At 54.0% G+C, this 21,388-nt stretch overlaps 2 protein-coding genes across 5 annotated transcripts in view; one reads left to right on the top strand and one right to left on the bottom strand.

Annotated features, from left to right (window-relative positions):
* Positions 1-110: 110 nt before the first annotated feature.
* Positions 111-17,674, bottom strand: PLD3 (phospholipase D family member 3). 4 transcript variants are annotated; one of them, XM_040633982.1, is made up of 12 exons: positions 17,547-17,674; positions 7,475-7,566; positions 7,300-7,374; positions 7,066-7,208; positions 6,404-6,587; positions 5,031-5,151; positions 4,827-4,954; positions 3,370-3,570; positions 1,988-2,127; positions 1,322-1,487; positions 693-792; positions 111-609 (listed from the first exon to the last, which is right to left on the bottom strand). In XM_040633982.1, exons 2-12 carry the CDS (start codon positions 7,499-7,501, stop codon positions 422-424), a joined length of 1,473 nt encoding a protein of 490 aa, XP_040489916.1. In that variant the 5' UTR covers positions 7,502-7,566; positions 17,547-17,674; the 3' UTR covers positions 111-421. The 4 variants fall into 4 exon arrangements, with proteins under 4 accessions (XP_040489916.1, XP_040489917.1, XP_040489915.1 ...); XM_040633983.1 differs by lacking the exon at positions 17,547-17,674 and adding an exon at positions 9,565-9,699; XM_040633981.1 differs by lacking the exon at positions 17,547-17,674 and adding an exon at positions 8,119-8,238.
* Positions 17,675-17,834: 160 nt separating this feature from the next.
* The window catches only part of CUNH19orf47 (chromosome unknown C19orf47 homolog), a 26,351-nt gene continuing 22,797 nt past the window's right edge, over positions 17,835-21,388 (top strand). Inside the window, exons 1-2 of the mRNA XM_040633987.1 lie at positions 17,835-17,943; positions 19,333-19,439. The gene's annotated coding sequence lies outside the window, so the exon portion shown is untranslated. The remainder of the gene's footprint in view (positions 17,944-19,332; positions 19,440-21,388) is intronic.

Below are 21,388 nucleotides of genomic sequence, written 5' to 3'. Positions count from 1 at the left end.
CCACACTGGTAACACGCCGAGGGCTCTGCAAACACGGTCTCCAAGAGAGGAGCATGCCGGCATCCCCTACCCGACGCCCCACTTCATATCACTCAGTCAGCCACAGGCTGTACAGACAAGTAATTTACTTCTTGTTATAACCTTGAGCCCTCTTTGCCCTGGAAAGTGGGGTGGGCCAGGGGGCCGGGCCCAGCATGCACCCCCATTTCTTCGGGGGCTGATCCCTCCCCCAGCTGGGCTGGGTCCTGGGGCCGCAGCATCAGGCCGGCAGGGGCGGAGATAGAGGTGGGACAGCAGGGGAGAGCCAGGGAAGCCACGATGGGGCACACAGAAGCGGGGGCACGGGGACAGGGGCCAGGACCCAGGATATCTGGGTCCGCGGGGGCCTCGCAGGCCTTGGCCTGTCTGCCGGACCGGGGCCTCACAGCAGGCGACAGGCGTTGCCCACGCTGTCGGCTGAGGTGTCAAGGTCATGGCTGTAAGGGGAGTCCCAGTCCCTCAGGAAAACGGCCTCCAGCTGGCTCCTCAGGCCCCCCCGCCCATTCTGCGTCACCAGCAGCGAGGTGCCCGCCGTCTCCGTGAAGTAGCTGCCAGACCAGTTAGAGGTTCCTGTGGCGGGGGGCAGAGAGTCAGAGCCCGGAGCTGTGCGAGGCCTCCCCTTCTGTCCCCCTGGCGGTGCTCGGGACACTCACCAATGTAGGTGGCCCGTTCAGTCACCATATACTTATTGTGGTTGACACGGGCGTATGGGATTCGGGCCTGGCTCTCATCCGCAGGGACCACAAAGAGTTTCTGAGTGGGAGGGGAGAATGGGAAGGAACGTGAGCTGCAGGATGGGGGTGGAGAAGCCCCAGGGTCTGCGTGGGGGAGGGGAATCAGCAGGACTGGGGACGCAGCTGCTTCCGCTGGACCCCCTGGAGCCAGAACAGGGCCCAGCGGAGGGGGGTATCAGTAACAGTGGCTGAAAGGGAAGACCCAGGTGCCTCACTTGTCACTCCTTCTCGTATGGCTCCTATTCGTCCCTTAGGTCTCGCCTCAGATGTCCCCTTTTCCAGAAAGTCCTCCTCGACCCCTCCCCCCCCACATACACCCAGGCTGGGGCAGAGGCTTCCTCTGGGCGCCCCTATCCTGGCCATGAAGCCACCTCCATCTGAGCCCTGCCCCCTCTCCCCGTGTCCCGCCATCCTGGCCCGACTTGGGTTCTCCCCATCATGGCACGGTCTTGTCCCTCGGGGTCAGCCCTGTCAGGGAACAGGTGAGCTCCACGAGGGCTGTGGGCCCTGCACAAGGGCTGAGGGGTGGGTCTGGGGTGGGTGCTTACCACCTGGATATCGGAGTGGGTGTGGTTGTCACGCAGGGCAGCCAGGGAGAGCAGGAAGGCCCGCATGGACGGCTCAGAGTGTCCCCAGCAGCTGATCAGCAGGCGTACCTTGACGCCCCGCTCATAGGCAGCCCGCCGCAGCCCGTCGTCAATGGCAGGCCAGAACCTTGGGGGCGGGGGTGCAGGATTCAGAGGGCAGCTTTACCTGCGGCCCTACCCGGAGCTTCAGAGAGCCTGCATTAGCTTCGAGGCACCCTTAAACCCCAAGGCCGCCCCATCCCTGGCTCCCAGCCCTGTTCCTACCTCCTCCCATCCCACCTGCCCTATCCTGCCTCTGGCTCCCATTCCTGCCCCAAGCCCCTCATCCTGTCTCCAGCCCATACTCTCTGCTCCCTAACTCTGGAAATCCCACATCCCGCATCCCCTGCCTCCGGAATCCAGTCCCCCGCCCCGCCCCCAATCCCAGGATTCTCATCCTTTTCTCTCTCCCCATCTCCTCTGTCTCAGAGTGTTTACACCCCCTCTCCCTGTCTCCTCTGCCTCTCCCTGTGGCTTCCTGCCATCTGTCCCTTTGTCTAGGTCCCCTGCCTGCTTTCTGGCCTTGTCACTCCCTCTCCCACTCATGGTGGGTCCCTGCCCCGAGCCCTGTCCGTGAGGCAGCGGTACCTGTGCGGGTGGGAGAACTCCATGGTGGGCAGGTAGTTCATGACCGCGACGTAGATGAAACTCCGGGCATTGTCCACCACGTTGAGCAGGGCCTTCAGATCCGGGGTGCGGCCACTGGGACACAGTGGTGGGGGTGCACTCTGGGGGAAAAGGGACAGTCAAGATGTGTGCCCTGCCAAGGGTGCCGTCACCACAGAGCCCTTGTACAGACAGTTTGTCTCAAGCCAGGTCCTGTGGGTCGCGCTGAACCCTACAGCCTCCAGGAAGGGGAGGGATAATTGCCCCGTCCGTTTTATAGGTGAGGAAGCTGAGGCTCAGAGAGGGTGAGTGACTTGCCTAAGGTCACACAGCTGACAAATGGAGCCAGGATTTGAACCCAAGCTGTTTGGTTCCAGAATGTACACTCTAACACAGGGGTTCTGGACATAAGGGTCCTGGTCCAGCAGCAGCAGCATCACCTGGAGCTTGTTAGAACTGCAAATTCATGGGCTTCACTGCACATGGTCTACTGAACCGGGGGACTCGGGTGGGGCTCAGGGATCTGGGTTTTAACCAGTTGTCCCCATGCTTCTGTGCTCAGGTGTAAGGACCTCTCCTATCATCACCTGTGTCCCCGACTTGCTCACAGCCCACCCGGATGGCACTCCTTATGTGCCATTTAACACCAGGCCCTTTACCCTCCATCCTCGTGACAGATGAGCAGACTCAAGCTCTGAAGGGGAAGTGGCCATGGGGGAGCCCTTAACCTTCGGCGCGAGACCACTGGAGCAAAGGGCCCCAGTAAATCACGTGTCCCCGCATCCATGCGTCTCTGTGGCCCTCCACAATGCCTTTGGGCTTGGCCAGGTGACTCGCTTGGGGGGACGGAAGGGGACCCAGATTGGCCACCCCAAGTGGGGGAAATAGCACGAGCTGCAAATAGCAGTGCCGTGTCTACAGCGCTCAATATGTGCCACGGGCAAGAGAACTGTCCACGGTGATAGAAACGTTCTAGAGCCGCACCAGTCAACATGGCAGCTGTTTGCTACCTGGGCCTCCTGAGCTTGCAGTGTGGGTCAGTTTAATGCAGGAACTGAACTGTCAGCGATATTTAATCTTAACTGACTAGAGCCGAACGCAGCTGTATTAGACATCACAGAGCTTCACTAGGGGCTCAGCGTGCATAACCCCAGCTGGACTTGCCCACTGGCCCTAAAGGTTCAGATAATTATTCTAGCCACCGTGGAGAGGAAACTGAGGCCTAGGGAGGTTAGGACATAGCCCCGGCCCCAGACCAAGCAGAGTGAGCAGGGGTGAGTGGTCGGAACCCTCTCCCCGCCCCAACACCGGGCAGGGCTAGACAGAGACTATGAGTGACCCGGCCCTTCCTCCCTAAGACTCACCGCCAGGTAGGCCAGAGCAGGGGTTCCATTGAGACAGATCTCCATTGGTGTCTCTTGATTGTAGCGGGTGTCATAGGGCCGGGGCCAGGTGGCTGGGATGGAGCTGCCCGGCTGGCCCAGGTACCAATAGGCCTCGAAGATCTTGGTCAGGTCCCGAGCTAGGCAGCTACAGTTGTACATGACCACTCCCAGCTCCTTGACCTGTGGGAGGGCGGCGCTGAGCCTCGGGGTGGTGGCCTGGTGCCCACGGGTGACATGAACACCCACAGTCCCCCTCCCCGCTTCCTGTCCCTTGCTCCTCAATCTCCCCATCTATCTGCCCCTCAGTCCTCCATCCCCCCACCCCCTGCCACCACCACTGGAACTGAAGTCCCGGGATGGGCATGAACTTGACTCAAGGCTAAAATCTTGCCAAGTTTTGGTAAAAATCATTTGGTTATTCCAAAGGGCCAGGTTTCCTGAACCTTTGAGTATGCTATTGCTTCTACCCTCCACAGAACAAGCTCCTACTCATTCTTAGGACTCGGCTGACAGCCTCCTCCTCCAGGAAGCCTCTCTTGACTGCCCCAACTGTGTCAGGCATTCCTCTAGACTTTCACAGTCCCTTGGCTTTCCCTCATTTCTCTTTCTGGTGACACTGGACCAGGAAGACAGGCACTGGGGATGTCTCAGCCATGGCTGTGTCTTTACCATCTCCTCACAAGAGTTGGTAAGATTAGGGGCTTGGGAAATATTTGTTAAGTCAATAAACGATCACTGCCTAAGCTGTACCTTCTTTCCTGTCTTGTGCTATTCCTGGCAGATCCTTCAGTTGTCATATGAGTTGTCACCTCCTTTGGAAGACCTTCCCTGATACTCTGGCCTAGGTCCCCTATCCTGGCCCTAACCCTCTGGGCTGCCACTGCCTGGTGACCAGCCTGTCACTGCACTGGACTGGCAGTTCCCAGGGGTCCATCGCTTACCACCATGTTCCCAGCATCACCCAGGACAGGCCTGGGCTTAGAGCAGGCACTCAAGGAACTGAATAATGAAGGGCCAATCATTGGACAGGGCCTTGAATGCCCTGCAGAGGGGCTGGCAGCTGTCATCGGGGATCAGAACAAACCCCAGGCTTCCACGAGCAGGGGGAAGGCAGTGAGGGCTGGATTTGGGGGATGCACCCCAAAGAGATGCAAGTCGCCATACTCCCATAGAAACAGCTGAGTCATCAGGGCACCGAAGCCCACAACCGCCAGGATGAGGACCAGCAGGACCCAACGGGTTTCCTGTGGGGAGGAGGAGGTGGCGATGAGCCAGCCCACGGCGGGCAGCCCAGCCCATGGCGAAGGTAGAAAGGAAACCACCGCAGAGACTGGCCAGAGAAGACTCTGGGATTGAAGAGGGGTGCAGCTGGAGGCTGGGTGCCCTGTGGGGCAGGGAGCTGCCGGGGAGGGCGGGTGGGCAGGGTGCAGGCAGACCTGGGTCAGGGAGCGCCAGTCCATGTTGGCGCTGCCGATATAGAAGTGGGTCTGGTCCACCACCCAGAACTTGGTGTGCAGAACGCCGTGGGTCAGCTTCTGCATATCCACCATGCGCACCTGGGCACCTGTGACAAACAGCTGGTCAGGAGCCGGCGCGGGCAGCCCCAGGCCCAGCCCGCCCCTGGCCGCCCGGTAGCTCACCACTTTGCAGCAGGGCCTGCAGGTCAGCCTGTGGCTGGGGCCCATTGGGCTTGCTCACAGTAATGCGGACCTTCACACCTTGAGGGGCCAGGGTCTGCAGCTGCCGGAGGACCTCCTCACCCTGCAGAGAGGGGACAGCCTCTGAGGCCAGCTCTCCCACCCCAGGCAGCCCTCCCCAAAAGGCTGTTTGCCTCTTGGGTCTCAATGTGCGATCAGGAGTGAACAGGTTTTCCATTCGCCAGCACACCGAGGGATGGCTTTATAGGCTAAGCTATGAAAACCTTTCGTCTGTTTTAATTACCGGTGCTCTCGGCCCCGCCAGGGCCTCCCTGCCACTCCTGTCCTGCCAGGGCCTTCCCAAGATCCTGCCTTGGAAGCATCACTGCCTGGCACTGCAGGGGCCTCCAAGCACCTCGCAGGACGTTGGGGGGGATGGCACAGGCTGGGGGTCCGGGAAGGTATGGGTGAGGCTTGATGATGCCAACAACGGCCAAGGATTCCCTGTCTCCTACTGTGAGCCGGGCCCCACTCCAAGCCCCTTCACATCTGAACTCACCGATTTCTCACCACTCTCACGGATGAGGCAGGGCTGAGTATAATCCCCGAGGTGTGGAGGAGAAAACTGGGCACTGGAGAACTCAGGGGTGACGTTGGATTTGAACCCACAACACCGGCCTCCTATGGAGCCAGCGGGGGCTGGGTGCTCATATCATTTTTAACTTCTGTAATTATTTTTTTTCAAGCGGTGCTCGGGGAGCCCAACGGTTTTAATAAATGTTAAGCTCACTTCTGACAAAAAGAGGCAGCGGGGGGAGGAAAAAAGAAGGGACAGATTCAGTGTGTTTTGCAAGGAAGGGGTTAGTTTTCTGTTTTTTAAAAGTGTGCCTGCACACCGTAGGAGGATGTAAAGCGAACGCTTGGACAGGGCTGACCGTGTCAGACGCTGCGCAGTCATTTGCATGGATGTGCCTGTTTTCTTCTCGGAAGGGTGACTGCTACCTACTGGCCCCATTCTACAGATCAGGAAACTGAGGGCTGAGGGGGTGAGGTGACCTGCCCAAGGTCACACAGCTGGGCAGTGACAGGCTGGCTTGAGGTTGGGCTGCTACTCACTCTGCTCCTTCCATTTCTTTGTGTGACTCGGTTTGGGGCAGCTTGTGGACGAGTGACATCTGTCTGCCTAATCCCTTGTAAGCGAACCCACACCCTGACATTCAGAGGCCTCCAGATGACCGTGACAAAGGCCCCCGGTCCAGAGGGCCATGTGAAGACAGGTGCTCCAACCCGCTGTGTGAGACATGCCCACCCGTCTCCCGGGCTGCAAGGGAACCCCCTTTACCACCCCACCTTCACCCCCCATGCTTCCCAGGTACCTGCTGGGCAGAGGGCTCCTGAGTGTGGGTGTCATTGTTGGTGAGGGTCCAGTAGAAGGAGGCGATGTCCAGACTGCTGTGGGCACCGGCGAGCAGGCCCAGCCAGGCCTGGCTGGTGGAGGGGTTGCCCGTGGAGGCATTGGGGAAGTCCAGACCCTCGGGAATGCTCTCCACCAGCACTGCTGGGGGGGGGGGGGGCAGTGGTATCAGCCACAGAGGGCCAGAGACAACCGGCTGGAATCTGAGTGCTTACCTGTCTGCCCACTGAGGTTGGAAGACTGTGTGCGCCTGTACTCAGGATTCTCTGTGTGTCTGTGCGTTTGTCTGTCTAGACGTGCAGAAGGAAAACTGTGTATGTAGATATCTGTGTGTGTGTGTGCGTGTGTATGTGTATCTGTCCACAGATGTGACGGAAGATGCCATGTGCATCCGTGTGTGCCTGTCGATAGATCCAGACAGAAGATGATGCTGTGGCTGTCATGGGAATGGCGTTGGGGATGGAGGGAAGACCCTGTGACGGTGCACTTGGTGTCTGCGATCACCTCGGTCTGTCACAGGGAGTGGGTGGGGCTCAGTGCAGGCCCTGCTCAGTGTGTAAGTGTCTGTGCGTGGCCTGGCAGGGCTCCTCCCCGCGCCCTCCGAGGCCCCCCTCCTCAACTTACTCGCAGGGGTCATAGCAGGGGGCTGGGCGCTGGTTGGGCCCAAAGAGATGCAAGTCGCCGTATTCCCAGAGAAACAGCTGAGTCATCAGGGCACCGAAGCCCACAACCGCCAGGATGAGGACCAGCAGGACCCAACGGGCTTTCTGTGGGGAGAAGGAGGCGGCGATGAGCCAGCCCATGGCGGGCAGCCCGGCCCACGCTGGAGACGGGCTGAGGGTGGTGGTGAACTCCTACCTTCTCTGCAGCCTTCCAAGCCTCGATCTCATTCATGGGCAGCTCACTGGCAGGCTCCTCCGCAGGCACCTTCAGCTGGGGGATGGGGATGGCAGAGGGGGTGAAAGGGCAGCTTGGCGGGCGTCTGCCCTCCACTGCGCCCAGCCCCATCCCACTGGGCCCCAGATCCACCTACCTCCTGGTACATCAGTTTAGGCTTCATCTTGCCAGGCAGCCAGGGGATATGCCGAGCCCAGGCAGGAAAGTGGGTGTGTCAGGGTCTCCAAACTGTAGGGAACAAAAGCTGGGACTGTGGGGGTGTTCTGGGCCTTAGGGGAAGCAGATTAGTCTTGGGCTCACGAGATCCATTGGGTCTCCCCGTCCGCGATCACGGGGGCCAGTGGCATGGGGCCCGTCACCCCCAAAAGGAGGAAGCTGACCGCTGGTCAGCAGGAATTTCGAAATCCCTCAGGGTCTAACGCCTAGCTTTCTTCCCATCGGTCTATGCTGCCCACGCTGCCGCCCTGAACGCCCACCCTGCCCCCCTGAGCGCCCACACTGCTCCTCATTAATGGTCACGTTGCTCCCCATTAGCGTCTTCCCTTCTCTGAGCTCTAATCTAGACATTCCCCAAAAGACAACTCTGGATGGGGTCAGCGGAGCCCCAAATCTTTGCCTGGCTTTTCGCAACCCGGAGACCACCCAGGGAGCACTTTCCAGGTGGCTCCTCTGCCATCACCCTCAGGTACCCACCGGACAGCTCAAGCTGGGAGCCCGGGACTATCGGGGCCTCACCGCCAGTCCCCAGCCCATCCCCCTAGCCATCCTCCTCCACCTTACCCCGGAGGGGACTCGGCCTGACTCCGCAGGCGGCAGCTGCTACCTCCGCGGGGCCCCAGCTACTGCCCCAACAGGCTGAACAGGGGCGGGAGGAAGGAGGGGGCGGGCCCAGACTGGGCTCCGCCCACTGCAGCGGGGAGTCTGCGCACTGCGCAGGCCGCCCCGGCTCACCGCAGGGAGAAGGGGGGCCGGGGTCCCCTAGATACGGTCCCGCCAACCTGGCCGGGGTGGGTGGAGTACATGGTTGGGGGATGGGTTTTGCCACCCCCCCATCCCCCCAGAGCCCCAGTGTGGGGTAGGGAAGCCCCGCAGGTAAAGAGAAAAGGGCACCCCACATCTTTCTTCTCCACAAACCTTGTGAATTTTTGTACCATGGGCATGTATTACCCAGTCAAAAATAAATAAAATTGTTAAAAGACGTATAAAATGAATGTCAACTATACTCAAAAATTTTTTTAAAAGCCTTATAAAATAAAATGGAGAGATGAAGGTTGAATAATACGATTTCTAGACGTAGCGAAAAAAATCAGCAGAAGACACAAACCCAAGCTACGGGGTGGGATGGGGGGAGAGCGGAGCGGCGGAAGGAGACGGTGGATTTTCTGCTGGAGTCTGTTTGGATAACAGTATTTGATTTCTTAAAAAAAGCCAACTGATATTTTGATAGGGATTTTTTAAATTTTGTCTCTGACGTCCAGGCTCGGCTGGAAGGATACACAAGATTTCCCATTTCCCATCTCATATCTCCCAAGAAGGATTTAAGTCCACCGCTGGAGAAATGAATTGAAGAACCTTTCCCCGCCCACCTCTCCCAGTGAAAAGGGGGCAGCACGCTCTCCCCTCCATCCACGCAGGAAGTCAACAGATAAGGGCAGAAAAGCCTTATCGCTGAGAGAAGCAACAGCGTCAGAAGTGGCTGCCTCGAGAGTGGGCTTTGGGGTGGGTGAGGATTGCTTTTTATTGCACGCCTATTTTCTTTTTTAAAATTGTGCGATATAAGCGACTCACAGAAAATTAGAGGAAGAAAAAAAATCTCTGCAGGTTAAGGAATAATTATAAAGCCAACACAGGTGTTGCCGCGTCCCACGGCATGCGCAGGCATTACCGTGATTTTAAAAAAGAAGGGAGAAAAAAGAAAATTCCAAAAGGGAACTAGGTTCTCCCCTCACCGGAAGATCCAGCCTAGATCTGAAAGGGTAATTTGGAAACCCCTTCCCACACAAGGTCTGATCCCAGACTGGCAAGAGCAGAGGACAGCTAGACCCCCTCCTCTTACTGCAGAGGGCCAAATGGATCCATCAAGAAATGGCAACAGATCAAGGTTATTTGGAATTCCAGAGGTCACCAGGAGAAGCAGAAGATAACAGTCTTAGGGGTGGCTGACCAGCAGGGTTGCCAGGTGGGGGAGGGGAGGCATGGGGCAGGAGATATTTGCCTTTTCTTTACCTGCGACGGCCCTGGTGAGAAATGTTCTATTTAAGAATATGGGGTTGGGGAGCGCCTGGCTGGCTCAGTCGGTAGAGCACGCGACTCTTGTTCTCCGGGTTGTGGGTCCAAGCCCCATGTTGGGGGTAGAGATTACTTAAAAACAAACAAAAACCTGGGGTTGGAACAGCAGGAGATTTAAAATTAGGGAAGATAAAATTAGCAAAAACAAAACCGAGGGAGAGGTAGGGCACGGAGGTTCAAGGGATGGGATGGGCACAGTAAGGCCAAGAACTGGGATGCCCACTAATACACCAAAAATAGGAAGAAGATAGATGGAGTTCATTTAAACTGCTAGCAACCTTTTGGCTTCCAGCTTGTACAGCGATTACGGGTCTAATAACAATGGGTTTAATTTTAACTTGCTATATTTTTATCAAAATACCTCTAAAGTGTTGAAAAAGAAGACTAGTGCTGGAGAAGTGGTTTAGACTGGATTAGATTACAAGGCAGTTAATACCAAGGATTCCAGAGCCAGATGCCTGATTTGAATATGAGCCTCAGCTCTTATGTGACTATTTGACCTTGAGAAATGACAGCGACTCTGTGCCTTAGTTTTCCCGTCTGTAAGATGGGCATGGTAGCAATAGTCCCTACTATTCATAAGGCTGTTCATTAATTTTACACATACTTAGTAGACACTGTGTACCAGGTGTTGTTTTAGGCACTGGAAATACCGCTGTGAACAAAACAGACACCAGGGAAGACAGATAAAAAACGATATAGTGAGTAAATTATACGTTAGAAGGTAGTATATGCCATAGAGAAGAAGGGCAGGGGTTGGGGTGGGGTTGGGGTTGTTTGCAATTTTCAATAAGAGGTATCTAGGGGTGCCTGGGTGGCTCAGTTCGTTAAGGGGCTGCCTTTGGCTCAGGTCATGATCCCGGGGTCCTGGGATCAAGCCCCAATGTTGGGCTCCCTGCTCAGCGGGGGTCTGCTTCTCCCTCTCCCTCTCCCTCTGCCCCCCGCCGTGTTGTCTCGCTTGCTTTTTTCTCTCTCAAATGAATAAATTTAAAAATTCTTTAATTAAAAAAAATGAGGAGGTCTGGGAGAGCCTGGCTGAGAGGGGAATACCACAGAAAACCTCAAGGAGGGGAGAGAGGGAGCTACATGGACTTCTTAGGGAGTGTTTCAAGCAGAGGGACCAGCCAGTGCAAAGGTCCAGAGGCTGGAATATGCCTGATGTGGGTAGGGAAGAGCAAGGAGGCCAGCGTGTCTGTAGTGGGGAGGGCAGTGGGGAAGAAAGCGTGATGAGTCAGAGAGGTGACAGGACCAGATTGTGCAGGGCTTCCTGGACTGTGGTGAGGAGGACAGGGCCACGGGTATGTTCTGAGCAGAGGAGAGACACGATCCGCCTTGGGTTTTGTAGTTGGTTGAATGATGGCCTCAAAAAAGGCATGTCCAACATGGCCATAATCTCTGGAACTTGCACATGTGAACTTAATTGTAAAAGGGGTCTTTGTAGATGTAATTAAATTAAGGATTTTGAGATGATATCATCCTGGATTATCTGGGTGGGCCTGAAATCCAACGACAAGTGTCTCTAAGAGACAGAAGAGAAGATACAGAGAAGACCACATGACCAGGGAGGCAGAGCCACCAGAATGTGGGAGAGGCAGGAATCCCCCAGGGCCTCAGGAAGGGGCATGGCCCTGCCAGCACCTTGACTTTGGATAGCTGGCCTCCGGTGCGGTGAGAATAAGTTTCGGTTGTCTTAAGCCACTCTGTTTATGGTGATTCATTATAGCAGCCACAGGGAACAAATACAGGTGTTTGCAGGCTCCCTCTGGCCGCGTGGGGGATGTGTGTGTGTGTGTGTGTGTGTGTGTGTGTGTGTGTGTGTGTGTTGAACTTATAAATCTGAGAAGTGACTCCTTTGAACTAACGGAATTAATACCTATCAAGTGTATAGAATGGACATCCAAGAGATTCTCATAAATATGATTGTATCACAGCCAAAAAAAAGAAAAAAAGAAAAAAGAAAAAGAAAAGGCACCTTCCTCCCCCTTCCCCTGCCACCCCCAAGGCAAGATGCTTGCTTTCCATTGTAGGCCTTTAGTTACTATTTTTTTTTTTTTAATGCACATAGGACTTGTGTGGAAATTAAATTATGAGCCTCAGACTCCTAGCTGGGGTGCCCCTTCCTCCACACCACAGTCTCCAGAAAAAGACTATGGCCTCAGCTGGAGAAGTACCCAGCATCCCCATCTCCCCAGGTCCCTGGGTGGGGATGGGGGGTGCAGGGCAGGGTGAGAGTGAAGGTGGGCACGGGCTGCCGGACTGCCAGAACCGAGCTGACAGGTGCTGCCGTTTCCCTCAGCCCAGCTCAGCTCCTGAGTTCCCAGTAACCTAGAACCCCCACGGGGCTCCAGGGCAATGCCCCGGCTGGTCCTTATGCTGTTTCTTTGGTCGTGGGACACATCTCCGCCAGCAAGTGTGTCCCTCCCAGCCGAGAGGATAGCCCCAGCCCCTTGGCTTCTGCCCTGCCTGCCTTGGGGTGTGACACCGCAGCCCACAGAGAAGGAGGAACCAAAACCCACGGGGTTTCTGAGACACGTGCTGGGTCACAGGTTCCTGAACACCCCTCCCTTGGGTGGAGGCGGGAGATTTGATCCCTCCTTCATAGGCAGGGCTTTAGATCGCAGAATCCAGGGTTCAACTCCCACCTGTCATTCTTACTCAGTGACCTCAGGCATGGGGCTTTATTTCTCTGAGCCCTGCTGGCCAGTCTATAGAACGGGGATCATCTCATACTCAGCTCAGGGATCTCTGAATAGTTTAAGGGGGTGGGTCTCAGAGTCCCTCCACCGGCATCCAGATCTCAGCCGTGTGTTTCCGGGAATACAGGCTCCCTTCTCTGAGCCTTACTTTCAACCTCAGACCGATAGGGAGACGAACACATCAACCTCACATTTGCTGGGAAGAGTCAATGAAGCGATCCATGGCAGAGAGGCAGACTAGCAAAGCCCCCAAACGAGCTTGCTGGTGAGATCTGTGTGTCCCCTAGTACTGTGTACATACTTTTATCACAGATAGACTTATGCGTCCCTTAAAAAAGCTAGTCTGTGTTTGGTTTATTTCTCTACTCCCTGGTGCCCAGCACATCATAACCACTCCATAAGTGTTTGTTGAAAACAGAAGAAATGGAGCAGCAGAATGGAAACCTTGGAGAAAAGACTTTCATACAGGTCTCTCTAGACCTAATGACATTTGTTTAGACACAGTGATAACTGGCATGTGCTCTAAGCCCAGAGCAGATGGGTAGTTGCCAATTACCGCCTTTTTTTTTGCCTGAGAGTTAAGTTCAAGGTCAATTTAAGATTGATTTGAGCCATCCGAGAGAGCTGCTGAAGCACCAGACAGACTACACCACAGGAAACATTTACGAACCTATGGACCTTTCGTATGGTCCAAAACAGAAATGTGTTTAAAAGGAGCTGATTTTCAGGGGCGCCTGAGTGGCACAGCAGTTAAGCGTCTGCCTTTGGGTCAGGGCATGATCCCGGCGTTATGGGATCGAGCCCCACATCAGGCTCCTCTGCTATGAGCCTGCTTCTTCCTCTCCCACTCCCTCTGCTTGTGTTCCCTCTCTCACTGGCTGTCTCTCTCTCTGTCAAATAAATAAATAAAATCTTAAAAAAAAAAAAAGGAGCTGATTTTCACTTGATTGTCCAGACCCTTTCGGACTGAACAATCAGTTGTCTGAGGTCAAGTCTACAGAAAACAGAACAGAGCACTGGTTTTGTAAACTTTGGCTGGTTGGTTGGTTGGTTTTTAGCGGTAGAACCTTTATTTCAAAGGACCCCTAGAAGATGCCCTTCCTAGAGAGAGAAGATGCTTGGTCTGAAAAACAATTATATGGGTAAAAACAACAACAAAAAACCCCACCAAAAACAAAAAACCAACAAAACAACAAAAAACCACATCGTGACTGGTGAATATTTCGGAGTTGGAACTAAAAAATTTAAGCTGTTTCATCCCTGCTCAAAACCCCTCTGTGGCTCCCCACTGCCCTCAGAGCAAAGGGCAAACTTCTCACTATATCCTCTAGGGCCCAAAGCTGTCTCCAGCTCTCACCTCTTCCCTGAACTTCAGCTTTGGAAGTCCCATGGCCTTCTAGAAGCTTCTCCCCAGGGGTTCCCAAGGTCAGCTGTCTTATCCATCCCACAGGTCTCAGTCTGTGTGCCACCTTCTCCAGAAAACCCTCCCTGATTGCCCCAAAGCCCTGGGCCTCACCCTGGACCCTCCACAACTTGTCCACTTGACCTCCTGAGGGTCTCTCCCACACACTTCTTTTTTTCTCCCTTCCACGGCCTCAACCTGCCCTCTCCCACCTGGGTCCCCACTCCTGTCACCTCCCTTGGCTCCCAACCTCCACCCAGCCCTCCTAGTCCCCCCTCCATCTGAGTCAAACTCATCCCTCTCCTGCTCAAAAACGTCTCTATGCCCCCCGCCAGCCCCTGGGGTCCTCAGGACAAAGTCTCGGCTCCTCACTGTGGTTCCCAGAGCTCTGAAGGATCTCCCCTTAATAACCTCTTTTGCTTACTGTCTCACCACCCTTTATATCCCGTCCATATTTAATATCTTTCAGTTCCTTGAACTGAAACCACACCTTTACCACCAAACACTCCCACAGCTGCTGCTCCTGCCCAGCACACCTTTCTCTTCTCTTCATGTCACTCATTCCTATCAGCTCCTGTGCCCCCTCCCCCAGGAAGCCCTTCCTGACTCCTGGGCTGGTCCAGATTCCCCCTTTTGGGTTCCAGCAGTCCCTGGGCTTTTCCATCCCAGCCCCGACCCTTCTGCCTATGCTTCCCCAATCTCAGCCCTCCGGAGGGCTGGCACTACCTGGTGAGGAGTCTGCCCCACTGGCCTGTGAAACCCATGTGGGCAGCGCGGGGCTGTCTCAGTCACTGCTGTGTGCCCAGTACCACACAGCACAGGGACTGTACACAGCAGCGCCCCATTCATTCATCTGTTCATTCAACTAGTATTTGTTCAGTGACTACTTGCTGGTAAGGCCTGTGTAGAACCTGGGAATACAGCACAAAACAGAAAAAAAAAACCAAACCAAAAATCCTAGTAAAGATGACACTCTTTTGGGGGAGACGATAGAGGAGTGAAACATACAGTATGTGCCTTGAGGAAAAATAAAGCAGGGGAGGGGCAGAGTGGCGTCACGATGGAAAATGGTTGATGTCTCAGCTTGAAAATAACACCATGCCGCTGCATATCTGGGGGCAAAGCATTGTCAGCCCCGTTTTTCAGGTGAGGCAGTAGGGGTCGGGGACATCTCTGCTCAGGTTGTACGGTATCAGTTTGTCGGTATGGAATTTGCGCCCAGAGCTCAGTTCTGTTCCGGGACACTACGATGTTGAACCAACTCATGAACAGAAAATAAGGCAGAATGTCTTTTCCTTGCCCCGCCCTCTCCCCTGAAGAGGGCAGAGCTCCTTGCTTACTGAGCCAAGTGCTGCTGGAAGCACCTTATGTATTTAATTTCTCACACCAGTCTCTTTCTTAGCCCTGTATAACAGATAAAGAAACTAAAGACCCAGAGAGGTCAAGTCATGGGCACAAAAGGACACAGCCAGGAAATGGTGGAGCCAGGATCTGATCCCAAACTGCCTCGGGGTCCCAGGTGTAGACAGCTGCCTCTCCTGTAGATCTGTGTGGCTGCCCGCCATCCCTCCCCGCCCTGCCCCCAATAGCACCTGAACCCAGAGGTGGCATTGGCTTCTCATGAACACTCCCAATGTCTCCTCCTCCTCTCCCTCCAAGTCTTTGAGAGGGACGTTGGAAGCTTTCTCCAAATATAAAGGATATGTGAGTGCAGCTTTAAGAAGACAACTCTGGCTCTCCTTCCAACCAGGCTGCTCTTGCCAATCCATCCTTGGTAGACGTTCAGGACCTGCTGCTGCTGTTTCACATCACATCAGATTAAGTCTCTCTTCTCCTCCAAATCCTCCCGTGGCTCCTGCCTCACTCAGGGTAAAGCCAAAGTCTTCTCCATGGTCCATGAAATCCAGACGATCTGCCCCCGCCCTCCTCTGGCCTCACCCCCACCCCTCTCCTCCTTCATGGGCTTCCTTGCTATTCCTTAAATAGTCAATGCATGCCCTGACCTCAGGGCCTTTGCACTTGCTGTTCTCTCTGACTAAAATGCTCTTCCCCATAGAGCCACGTCACTCTCTCCCCTCCTTCAAGTCTTTGTTCAAATGTACCATCTCAAAAAACCTTCCCTGACCACCTTATCTAAAACTATAACCTTTACCATGTATTTCCAACCCTCTTCTGACACATCATAGAATCTACTTACCTGTTCGCTTGTTGTTTCTTACCCCTGCTAGAATGTAAACTCCATGAAGCCAGGGATCTCTGTCTGTTTTGTTCATTGCTGTGTCCCCCATGCCTAGCACAGTGTTGGGCATGTAGAACATACTTAGTAAATATTTGTTGAATGAATAACTTGTGTTTTTATTCCCATATTGCAGATGCAGCAACTGAGGCACAGGGATGTGAAGCCACCTCTCAAGGCCATGCAACTACTTAAGTACTAAGTGCTAGCACCAAGACTGGAACCAGAGTTCCAGCTCTCAGGCACACATTGCTAACCACTGTCCCACACTGCCTCGCTAAGGCAAGCTGAGTGGATAAGATACTTACCTCTCTACCCAAGCATTCAGGGTTGCTGAGGTTTGACTGAGGTGTGCTGGAACCTGCCTCATCTCTCTGTACCCCTGATTCTAGAAGTTAAGAGAATCTGGGTCTAAGCTAGCTAGTCCCCCCGCACCCCCCACTACTCCTGGACTCCCACTATAGCATCAGCTCAATGCTCTCATTTTGGGAGTGGCGGAACCACTCAATCCATCAAGGTAGAGATAGGGATTAAGTATTTACCCGAGCGAGGTTTGTAATGGCCGATGGGCCACCCCTTCAGGTGGGGTGACGTGGCAGAGATGAGAACATGGAGATTGTGACGTGGGGTGGCGTGGGGTGGTTGCCATGGTAGAGGGTATCAGGATAAAGGGAGTGTACCGGCGCCATGGGAATGAAGAGGGCAGCTGAGGGGAAGGGGGGGGGGAGTGACAATGAAGAGTTGATGAAGGTGACTGCATGAGAGTGAGGATGACAAGGTTTTTAACATTATTAGCCCAAATCACCACGTCAAGCTGCGCACATCACAAGAATAAACTCGCAGAATCCTCACAATCATCCTTGACATAGGTGTCCTTGTGTGTGTGTTACAGACCAGGAAGCTGAGATTGCAAAGATGTGATCAGGTGGTCAAGGTTACCCGGAGGTTTCATGGTAGATCTGGGAGTCTGGCATCACCCCAGGAAACGGGCTCTAGTAGCCCATATGGTGGTGAGTATGTGAGAGGTGACACGGGAAAATGATGGGGACATGGCAGGAGGAAAAACAAGTGGAAGGCAGAGTGGCTCCTTATGAGGAAAACTAGGAGCATAAGGCATGGACGGTGACTGTCAGGAGCATAGGTGACACGGGAGGAATGGAGACATAAACGGTGAAAATGACATAAGGGAAGCGTGACTGCGATTTAAGGATTTGGTGACAGGAGGCGTGTGCAGGTGAACAGGGCTATGATGACGACTTACGAGAAGTGAGGACTTCATAAAGGAAAAATAGCAACAAAAGAGGGGGGCAGGCGACAGAAGGCGATGGCGGCATAAAGGGGGAAAGACTGCAACGTATGGTGGTAATGCGGGCTTAGAACGAAAGCGAATTAAGGGGGTTGACAGTGACATAAGTAGGGTGATGGCGGCAGAAGTGGGGTGGTGAACATTCAACCGGGATGCGACATAGGGGAGGGATGGCTACATAAAGGGACACTGGATGACATGAGGGGAGAAATGCATTACAGAGGGAAGGACAACACGAAAAGGGTAGCAGAGGCGCTGCGCCCCCAGATCGCACAGTACCTGCACTCCACGTCTCCCACTCCCGGACCCAGCCCAGCACGCACCTTCCAGGCTGGAGCCCCGCCCGGCCACCCCCGCCGCGCGCAGGCGCACTCCGGCAGGACTGCGGGCCGGCGGGGGCCAGGTATGTGCCTTTCTCATTGGCCGCGCTCCTCGCTAGCGCGGGGCGGAGGGAAACGCCTGGGAGACAGGGGGGAGGTCACGTGACGGTTGCGGCCTCACTCTCGCTGGTGGCGGTCCGGCTGGCTAGAGCGGCCGCGGGCTGGTCGGTCCGGCTTCCGGTGGCGAGGGCGGTACTTCCGGGGTGGGCTGCCGGGCCGAAGGAGGAGGGTCTGACAGTTGGCGCCGCCGGGAGGGAGGGCGGGCAGCGCGTGTGGGCGCGGGCTCGGAGGGTCAGGTGAGGCGCGGGCCACGGGGTGGTGAGACCGGGCAGGATGCGGAGGGGATGGATGACGTCCTGGTTGCAGAATCAGTCTCGGCGTCGCTGTGCGGCCCAGACAAGCGACTTCTTTCTCTCTGAACCTCAGTTTCCTCCTCTGTAGAATGGGGGCCAAAATCTGACTGTAGCGTCCTCCTTATGGGTTAAAGTGAGAGGTCTGCTCGTGCATGTCGGAGACCCTAGTTAAACGCCTAGCACACTGCACACTTCGTTACTATACTATTATTGTTAGTGTTGTGCCGACGATAATGTTTGCGCTTGGCGTGGAAGATCTGGGTGTGGGAGCACGCAGTTGGAGACCCGCCGATTTGGGTTCAAGTCCCAGCCCAGCTTTGTGGCGGTGGGCCTGTGCCTGAACCTCTCTGGACCTCGTTTCCCTAATCTATACAATGAGAGTTAATAGTCCTCTCTCATAGGGTCGTTGTGAGAATACTGATGAAATGTGCGTGTAAATCCCTTAGCACAGGGCTTCGCACAGTATTGAGTAGGAGCTCAATGTATTGGGACTATGATAGTAATGATTCTGAGAGTTATTGGTGTAGCTGGGACTTCCAGGGAAGTAGAGGGTAGAAGGAAGCTCAGAGACAGCAATAGGAATAACTCGGGATCTGGAATTGGGCAAATTGACATCCTGCCACTTCCTATTTGACCAATTTTGCCGGATTTCATACATTTAGATTTTTCTTTTTCTTTAAAACGACTGATAGATTTTCCTCCAGTCAATTAATTTGAGAAGGAAATTTCATATTGGCGTACTAATGGGAAACTAGCATTGCTGGCCGCAAAAAGAACGAAAACGTAACCTGAAATCAACAGAAGCAGAATAGTCTATTTAAATTGTAGACAGAAGCTGAAAGAATTGACAAGGGAATATCACAGTCCCACGGACACTGTCAAGTTATACTCTGTTCTTCGCTCACATTTTGCATGTGGCTGACGTTAGGTCAGTGACTGTCCTACCCTTCTCTAGCTCACTGGAGATTGATTTATTTGATGCATATGTACATAGATGGCACTTATCACCTGCCCAGCATTGTTTTAAGGACTTGTGTCCTTAAAGGACACTTCATAAACACTTCATCCTTCCAACCATTTATGAAGTCACTTCATCCTTCCAACCATTTTAAGAATAGATACTCCTGTCATTCTCGTTTTGTGGTTGAGGAAAGTGAGATCCAGAAAGGTTAAGCCACTGGCCCCCAGGGGTGGGGTTCGGAAGTGGTAAAGTCGGGATGTAGATCCAAGCCTTTCAAGGGTTTACCAGGGGAGTCTGATATGTGGTAATTACTTGAGTTTTAGGAACTGTCATTTGCTATTATTATTAATGTTCCAGTTCTCACTGTTCAGGAAATCAGCGCTGGAGATGGGCTATTAATGGAGGAGAGAGACAATTGAGTCCAGCAGGGGGACTTCTGCAGCTATAGGGAGAGGATACCAGTTCTCAAAGGCTTCTGGTAAGCATTAACTGACACCTTGGCAAAGACTGACCACAGCGCTTGGCATTGGACTGATTTGGGTTCAAATCCTGGCCCTACAGTTCCTTGCTGTGTAACCTTGGACCTGTCACTCTCATTTATAACATGGGGATCATTTTAACTTTTTTCCCCCGGGTGTTTGTGAGGAGAGACCGAGCTGTGTATACTCAGTGCCTGGCACGTAAGCTTTCAACAAGAGTTACTGAATGGGCAGTGGAATCAGGGAGAACTTGTTTTCAAATCCTGGTGACTACTTGGTAGATGTGGCATTTGACAGTGACTGTACCTCAATGAGTTGGGTTTTTTTCATTGATTAAAATGGGGCTAATAATAGTCCTCCCTCATGAGGAGGTTGTGAAGTGTCAGCATGATGCCTGGCTCCGGTCCTGGTGCATAATCAGTGCTTGGTATGTGACATGTCATCTGTTTGTCCGACATAGTGAAGCCTGGCCATGCCCTGCTCTTTGAGAGATGCTGGTGGCATTGTCTTTGTCCCAGTGGCAAAATCCAGAAGGCAAAGTAGATCTTAGGAGTCAAGTACGGGGCAGAGTGATGTCTGTGGTCCTGTTTATCATTAAGAGAGGCAACAGCAGCCAGAGAGGGTCAGAATGAACCCCAGTTGGAGGCAGAGGGGGGAGTCTCACATCTGGAGACTTTGGGAAAGCCTCACAGAGCGGGTGACAGCCAAACAGAGTGAAGGAGAGCTTGCCAGGAGGACAGGATAAGAAAGCATTCCAGGCACAGGTGAGCTTCTGTGGGCAAACCGGGAGGCAGGTGAAGCCCTTCGGTGTCGGAGGAAAGTCTAGGACGGGAGGCCAGGGAGGTAAGAATAGCCAAGTCTTCCAGAATCTTAGGGCACACAGGCACTGCCTCAGCTGCTCCGAGCGTAGAAACTCATCTGGCATTCCAGCGGTCCTCCGAGGGAAGTAACGTCTGTTCTGTCCTGATTTCCAGGTGGGGACACCAGGCCCAAGCGGTGAAGTAGCTCGGTGAGGCCACGCAGCTAGGATGTGGTAGAGCCAGATTTGAACCCCGCAGTCTGGTTTCCGAGTCTTTACTCTCATACCATCTCTGTTGTCCCATTAGAATGGGGGCAGGGAGGGCCACAGATTGTGTGTGGCAGTGAGCAGAAGGGTTTTTTGTATCCTATGGAGCAACTGGAGGAAGGGTGAGGGAGAAGGATCAGAATTGGGGGCCGGAGGGCGCCTGGGTGGCTTGGTTGGTTAAGCGTCTGCCTTTGGCTCAGGTCATGATGTCAGGGTCCTGGGATCGAGCCCCACATTGGGCTCCTTGCTCAGTGGGGAGTCTGCTTGTCCTTCTGCCCCTCCTCCCACTCTCGTGCTGTCTCTCTCTCTCTCAAATAAATAAAATCTTAAAAAAAAGAAAAAGAATTGGGCTGGAGTGGGTAGAAGGGAGCAGAGTGAAGGAAGAGGGCAGACGGCTTGGAGGAGAGGGCAGGGCCAGAGAAGGGTGGGAGGGCTGAGTGGGCCGAGTGGTCCTGGAGGCAGATCGCAGCGAAATCATCAGGCAAGGAAGTTCTTCCCTTTAGTTTCCCTTCTTTTTTCTTTTTTGTTTTTTGTAAGATTTTATTTATTTGACAGAGAGAGTGAGAGAACACAAGCAGGGGAAGCAGCAGAGGGACAGGGAAAAGCGACTCCCTGCTGAGCCAGGAGCCCAACTTGGTGCTCGATCCCACGGCCCTGGGATCATGACCTGAGCTGAAGACAGATGCTTCACTGACTGAGCCACCCAGGCGCCCTGTAATGTTCACGGGGAAAGTCCCCATTGGTGCTACTATATCCTTAACAGCTCTCTGGCACCTGCTCGTCTTACCTAAGCAGACGTTGGTTTTCCATTTCTTGTCCGAAGCCCCTTGTGACATGGCGGCCCACCTCTCTGCCCTTAGATCCTCCTGCTCGCCTCCCCCC

This window comes from Ursus maritimus, unplaced genomic scaffold, assembly GCF_017311325.1.
Source record: "Ursus maritimus isolate PB19 unplaced genomic scaffold, ASM1731132v1 scaffold_19, whole genome shotgun sequence".
Classification (NCBI taxonomy): domain Eukaryota; kingdom Metazoa; phylum Chordata; class Mammalia; order Carnivora; family Ursidae; genus Ursus; species Ursus maritimus.
The sequence above is the reverse complement of the archived record's forward strand: the minus strand, read 5'-3'. Positions and strand labels throughout refer to the sequence as shown.

Excerpts from the sequence above, each read along its gene's own strand:
- PLD3 (XM_040633982.1), bottom strand. The coding sequence starts at position 7,501 with ATGAAGCCTAAACTGATGTACCAGGAG. Across the intron at positions 4,955-5,030 it reads GCAGGCCCTGCTGCAAAGTG|GTGCCCAGGTGCGCATGGTG; the intron begins GTGAGCTACCGG and ends TGTTTGTCACAG. Across the intron at positions 3,571-4,826 it reads ACTGGCGCTCCCTGACCCAG|GTCAAGGAGCTGGGAGTGGT; the intron begins GTCTGCCTGCAC and ends GCCCTCCCACAG.